The 7,000-nt window shown below is 45.7% G+C and overlaps 1 protein-coding gene across 1 annotated transcript; it reads left to right on the top strand.

The window, feature by feature from the left end:
* The first annotated feature begins 3,689 nt into the window (after positions 1-3,689).
* LOC119356528 (uncharacterized RNA-binding protein C17H9.04c-like) lies at positions 3,690-4,626 on the top strand. The gene is made up of 3 exons (XM_037623491.1): positions 3,690-4,174; positions 4,337-4,410; positions 4,605-4,626. The coding sequence occupies exons 1-3, from the start codon at positions 3,846-3,848 to the stop codon at positions 4,607-4,609; spliced, it is 408 nt and encodes a 135-aa protein (XP_037479388.1). The 5' UTR covers positions 3,690-3,845; the 3' UTR covers positions 4,610-4,626.
* The last annotated feature ends 2,374 nt before the right edge of the window (positions 4,627-7,000 follow it).

The following is a 7,000-nucleotide window of genomic DNA, read 5'->3' on the forward strand; positions in this document are numbered from 1 at the left end:
AAATGCTAATGAAGTGGCTCATAGTTTAACAAAGATTAGTAAGAATGGGTCTTGTTCAGGTGTGTGTGTCGGTGCAGTCCCATCCTGCACGTTGAAATTGGCAGAATACGAATATACGATTGCACAAACTTAGTTTAGTTAAAGTTATCAGTTAGAAAAACTGTATGAAGTTTGTGTAACAAGGTGTTAAGAAATGACGACCACTTTCCTTAAGAAATACGTAAGTAAATAACTACCGCTATGCCAATGTAGTTTCTCCCCCTCCCCACACCACTGTACTACCGACAATGTCACCCAAAGTGAAGTAAATTGCTCAAAACCATCATATTTATGGCTAGGATACTTCTTTACCATGGTTTTGTCAAAAACCACACAAGACCACCGCTTCTGCACCAAGCAGATAGCAAATCGCACTGGTCCAGACATGAGCCGCGACTAACCCAAAAACTGACAGGGCTGGCTCACCTGTCGGGTCCACGTGGCATATCTACGTGGACAATATGCCGAGGTGGCCAAGGGTCCCACATGTCAGCCCCGCACCTCCTTCTTCCTCCTAACATCTCTATTTCCCCCTCTCCCCCCTCCCCTCCATGGTGACCTCGACAAGCCCTCCTGCCGCCGCAGCCCTCGCCCGGATCCTGCAAGAACTGAGCCGCCTCTGCCTTCCGCACCTCAGATCCATGCTCGCCGCTCCAATCCGAGCCCTCTACCTCGCCGATGACTCTGCCTCCGCGCCACAAACCCGCGCAACCCCTACAACTACCTCCCATGCCATGGCCCCGACCCAGCTCCCCCAGCCGCCTTCCCTCCCGACGTCGGCCTCCCCTAGCCACGTTGCCTCCCGACGCCAGCCTTCCCCAGCCGCCTTCGCCGTCGACAAACACGACGGGAGGGACGCCCCACTGTCGCGCTTCCCGGCCTCATCAACCCGGCTTGCTCCCCCTCTATTCCCCGACTCTCTCTAGTTCTGGGCAATCCGCGTCGCCGACCTCGCTCCTCGCCGGCCAAGGTCATGGCCGCCAGCACGGGCGCAACTAGGGCCTCCCGACGGGCGCCGCAAGCATGGGTACGGTTAGGACTCGGCCGACCGTCGACCAACAAGGGTGGTGAGCGGCATGCAGTGCGTCGATGTTCTTGTCCATGTTGAGAGGAAGAAAAGGAAGAGGGGTAAATAAAATTTGTGGCTGACAGGTGGGACCCCATCCACCTCAGCAGGTCAACACATTGACTAGGATTAGTCTTCACTAGATCAACTCGATGGACAGGTTCCACCCGTCAGTTCTGCTGTTAGACGTGGCTCAATTTTGAATTAATGCGATTTGTTACTCATTCACGGTGGAGGTGGTAATCTTCTGTTATTTTTTGGCAAAAGAGGTAGTTTTGGAGTACCCTAGCCACAAATGTGATGGTTTTGAGCAATTTACTTCCCAGAGAGGTACCACCCATGCCCTACCCGCGAAAAAAATGAGTTTTCAATGGGAAATAAAAGCTTTACTAATTTCAGCAGGGTGAAAGCTTCTAGTGACACTTTCATCGGGTGTCTTGACAAAAGCTTTCAACAGGAAATCACGAGTTTGTAGTTAGGAATTTAAAACTTTCAACTTTGACAAACGAAGAGAGCTTTCAAGTACAAAGCCTAGAACCTTAAGATCAAGCATCGCGATTTTCAACTTTGAAATTACGACTTCCAAACCGAGGAATCGTTTTCAAATTATATAATACCAACACTTAACTTGTACGATGATACCAACTTTCAGCACAAAACTATGAAGCCATGAATACAAAAATAAAACAATTCCTACAGAGGTTGGATTTGGAGAATAACTTGAAACTTGGGGAGTCTTAGCTTGAAAATTTTAACGAAGTCTCGCTGAAATTTTCGTTGCTATGAAATATTTTATATCAAAATTTTAGCCTAAATTCAGTCGAAATTCAAATTTTGGTCAAAATTATTTAAAATATTAGTAATTTCACGTAAAATAACTTTCAAAATCTGTCGAGGCTTGAGCCAATATATTTATGTTCATAAAATGTTAAACCTCGATATTGCACGACAATACTTCGCCCACATCATACACCTTTCTGGTAGTCACTGTATTTTTTTATGTTATTGCACTACACTATTTGTTTCATCTAAGGGAATACACCTACAGTAAACTTATAAACTCAACCAACTAGCTAGTTGTGCTGTAAAAATGTGTGCACGTCTATTTATCAGATTCAAATAGTGATTGCGTTTTGGACGTGGAGTTTCCGCTCCCGTCTCAAATGCACCCTCGTGAACACTAAAATTGAAAAAAAAATAACATTCTGGAATTTTTTTCCGGTAACAACCACTCTTGAATATTCTACTTACATGAAAAAATACACAAAGAAAAAACAGATTTAATGCTCTGGGCAAGAGAAAACAAAATCAATACTCCAAAAACACTATATTTTTAAAAGTGTGTTGGAGTGCTGATTTTGTTATTTTTGATAAGACCTCCACGAACATGGTTTCACGTCTAAAATATGCACGAAGGAAACTAAGCAATGTTTGTAGCCAAACGAAGTCAGATTTTTTAATTTGTCTAATGGTACTGTTTCTGAGGGAGCATTTGATCTCGGGATTAGAAGTGCACTTTTGATGTGTTTCTCACACTCCCGCACCTTTCTCCCCAATCTCGTGTAATCCTTGAAATAGTACTAGATTACAGTTACCAGACAGGCCCCGCACCTTTCTCCCCAATCTCGTGTAATCCTTGCCGTTGAGGCCTAAATATGTTTATGAAATAACGTTAAATCTCAGATTGTGCACAATACTCTCATATATACACCCTCCTGAAGATCTACTGATGTTTTTTGCATTCCTTCATACTATACTATTTATTTCAGCTAAGGATCTAAATACTTATGAGTGAAGACTAAACTTTTAATAGCTTGACCAACTACGTAGGCTGGCCATTCTCGGCCTGTTGCGGAGCGTGTGATATTTGTGTTTCCCGACTCCGTTCGGTCAGAATTGAGCCGTTCTACAGGACTTGTCCGACGTTTGCTTCTTCAGGGCATCGATTTGCTACACAGAACGCGGTCGTCGGCGTCTTCTGCTTTGCATCAACAACTTGTTGGACGCTGCTTTCACAAGCTCTTGGGTTTAAAAAAATTTGTTCCGTTGAGACGGAAATTTAGAGGTTGCGCGCCACGAGTTTTGCTCACGGTGCACTGTGGGTGGATGATGCAGATGGAAGAAGACTTGGGCACCCCAAAATTTGGATGTTTGTTTCAATTTTTGAAAGAGTTTGTACTATTTAATATAAGTCGTCCTTGGTCCTTTTGGCAAACACAAAAGAATAAAACTAAGGAAAGAGGGGATGCGAGATTGCGTGATGAAGCTGGAGACCGGAGGACACACAGCACAGTGATCTCTAGCTTGCAGAGCATGGAGAGGCCCATCAATCGTGGGGATATATTCCCAGTTGCTGCAAGAAGTGAAAAAAAGGGGGGATGCATGATGCATGAGCCAGATAGATAGCTTTAATCTAGCCTGCCCTGCATCTGCATGGAGGTGGAGGTGGAGGTGGAAGAAACAATGATGCATCCACCTTTCCGTCCGGCTTTACTTGGGCCCCAACTAACTGGCCTAAGCTAGCCAGCTCTCCTCCTGGTGCAGCACCAAACCGTATATAAAAGACCGCTCCACCTAGCTCCCATCTCCAAACCAACCCAGCCATCCAACACAAGACAAGCTAATTAAGCTGCCTCTCATCACCTTCTCCTTGGGTTAGATTGATAGCTAGACTAGACACACGCACGCACGCCAGATTGACTACTGGTCTCATAGATAGATAGATAGACTATTAATAGCGATGGAGAAGGTGATGATGAGCAGGAAGCCGGGTGACTGGAGTTGCAGGTCGTGCCAGTACCTCAACTTCTGCAAACGGGACGCTTGCCAGCGGTGCGGCGAGGCTAAGCTGGGCGCTGAGCGGCCGGACTACGCGGCCATGGGCGGCAGCTGGGAAGTCAAGCCCGGCGATTGGTACTGCGGCTGCTGCGGCGTCAATAACTACGCCAATCGCGCCAGCTGCTTCAAGTGCAGCGCCGCAAGGACAGACTCCGCCGCCGTGGCGCACAACTGGGGGTTCAACGCCGCTGGCCAGGCCGGCTGGAAGGCCGGCGACTGGATCTGCCCCAGGTTCGTCGTCTGCCTCCGGCCCCTATATATCTACCTAGCTAGCTAGCTAGCTAGCTAATCGGTTATGCTCCACTGCCTAGATTAAAGCTAGCTTAATTTCCAAGGAATGTGAGGCCTGAAAAGAAAGGAAATTAACCACCTGTTAACGTTTTGGCGATGCAGACTGGATTGTAACGTGCAAAACTACGCCAACAGAACCGAGTGCTTCCGCTGCAATGCGCCCAAATCATACTATGGTTAGCTCATCTCCTGTGAATTTAACCCATGCATCCCACGCCACATTTACACTTCTTCTTGTTTGCGAGCGACGAGGGCATTGCCCTTTGCGATGATGCATGGCACATATTTACACCTGACAGTGACAAACTGGTCTGGTGCTATATGTGATCTCATCAAATCGAATTCTTTTATTTGTTTACTTCCTTTGCAGGTTAAAAAGACAGGCCTGAAAAGAAAATTAAAAAAATGGAAGTATCATTGGAGCAAAGAACAATCACGAGTCCTCAAGGATTTTTCCTTCTTTTTTTTTTCTCCTAAAGAAAAACCTTCGCCAACCCGAGGGTTTAGTCACGTGGAAGAGGAGCGGTAAGCCGCCGCTCACTCAGAAAAGGGAGATAAGTGGGCACAAATTAACGTGTACATGTGCGCGTGTGTTTGGCTGAGGACCAACATTCGATTTTCCTTTTTCAGTAAAAGAAAGAGAAAATTCCAGTTTGGCTTCATTTGTGCACCAACTTTTGAGTGAGCTCCTGTGTGTGCGTGTGTGTGATTAATTGTTCCTAATCATTAGACTGTTGCTGCGCATGCAGTTCCATTCGCCGATATCTATCCATATATAGATGCCTTGCTCATTGCTTACGGCATATGCAAAGCGGCCGGCCGGGAATGCAGCCAGGGAGCACAGAGGCGACAGCGAATTCACCCAGCCACAAGCGAATGTTTCTTCCAAAACCTTTAGTCGCCGCGCGCGCGAGATAGAGAGATTCCGGGAGCAATCATGGCCCTGCTTTACTCGAAAAAGCGAGACGATCGAGATGCACAGGATTAATTATTACCACTTCAGTCTCAAATGCCACGCCAGCACCGCATACATACTCACAGACTACATATATACATGCATGTGGACACGCTGCTGCATGCCCTAATAGTAGAATAGAAGAGAAAGAAAGTCAAATATATATTCCCTTGTATCAAAATAAAAGACGTTTTGTGACACTGTAGTGTAAAAAAAAAGGCCTTATATTTTGATACGGAGGGAGTAACTTGGTACATAAGTTTACAAATGGAAAACTATTAGTCACAATCTTTCCTCCATGAGTTAACATACTATGAATAGTTAATTAGTTTGTCACTAACTAGCTTAATGGTCAAAGCTGCACGGTGTAAAAACATGTCTATATCTAAAACATCATGGACGGCGTGCGTGTATGTGAGCACATCTTCTCAAGTGTGTGGGGGCGAGAGAGCGAGAGGAAGGGGGTCACCAAGCATCCGAATATATATCATGGTATTCTCTACTGCTTGGTGCTTGCCTGCACAGGTTTTGGTTAGCTGGTCTTTGGCCTCTTGGCCTTACTAGTGGTGACTTGCTTACTCTCAGAGCATCTCCAACAACCGCCCAACGCGTCGCGTGTTACAAAATTATTTTGCCATGCGCCCATCGTCGGATTTGGTGCGGCGGGCAGCACTGGCTTCAGCAGCCGCGCTAGAATGCAGCGTACATGCGCAGCTCCAGTAGCGCGTAAAAATGCAGCGCGCGCGACTCTTGCACAATAACATATGCATTGCAAACACAAGAAAAATATTAAACACAAACAAAATAAATCAACAATAAATAGTTCAATTTCGTTATTACAACTCAAACAAATAGTTTATCGTTCTCAATACAACAAATAGTCCAATAACACAACAAATAGTTCAACAATACAACATCAAACACACAAATCATGATGCTCTTTGTAGCCCATTCCATACCCACCACTTCTTAATGAGATCCTTCTGAAGATCGTCATGCGCTGCGGGACGTCGAATGGCATGATAGGAGGCAACAAAACGGGCCACCCTTTCAGCCCTCCGTCGCACTCGCACGGGATGTCCCAAAAGCTCATACTGAGAGTAGTCTACATCTTGGCCACGCTCATTCTTGATGATCATGTTGTGCATGATGTACCAAAGCATTTTTTGATCCTAAAATCTAGCCGGTCCTCTTACAATAGCAAATTGGGCTTGCAAAATCCTAAAAACTCTCTCCACATCTTTTCTAGCCGCCGCCTGAGCATTGTGGAAATCAAGTTTTTTCTTACCTTCTAGTTTTTTCAACGGCTTCACAAATGTTTGCCATTTTGGGTAGATGTCATCTGCAAGATAATAGCCACAGTTGTATGTACGACCATTTGCTACAAACTACACCGGTGGCAAATCACCATTTGCAATCTTATTCATCAGTGGTGACCGGTTGACAATATTGATATCATTCAAAGATCCAGGCATTCCTAAGAAAGCATGCCAAATCCAAGTCTCTTGATCGGCCATCGCTTCAAGGATTATAGTGGAACCCCTTTTCTGGCCGTGGAATTGCCCATGCCGTGCCTTTGGACAATTTTTCCAACTCCAATGCATGCAATCTATTGAGCCAAGCATACCTGGGAACCCGCGAGCTTTGTTCATCTCCAATAGCCTTGCGGCGTCTTCAGCATTGGAAGATCTCAAATACTCCTGGCCAAACACTTAGACAATTCCAACTGCGAAGCGCTTGACAGACATGATGGCTTGGCTCTCACCTATAGCCAAGTGATCATCAATTAGATCAGCCGGGATACTGTATGC

Source organism: Triticum dicoccoides, chromosome 2A (genome assembly GCF_002162155.2).
Source record: "Triticum dicoccoides isolate Atlit2015 ecotype Zavitan chromosome 2A, WEW_v2.0, whole genome shotgun sequence".
NCBI lineage: Eukaryota > Viridiplantae > Streptophyta > Magnoliopsida > Poales > Poaceae > Triticum > Triticum dicoccoides.

Bases quoted from the DNA above. Each gene is read 5' to 3' on its own strand.
- LOC119356528 (XM_037623491.1), top strand. From the start codon at position 3,846: ATGGAGAAGGTGATGATGAGCAGGAAGCCGGGTGACTGGAGTTGCAGG. The intron at 4,175-4,336 runs GTTCGTCGTCTG...TTGGCGATGCAG, and splicing joins GGCGACTGGATCTGCCCCAG to ACTGGATTGTAACGTGCAAA.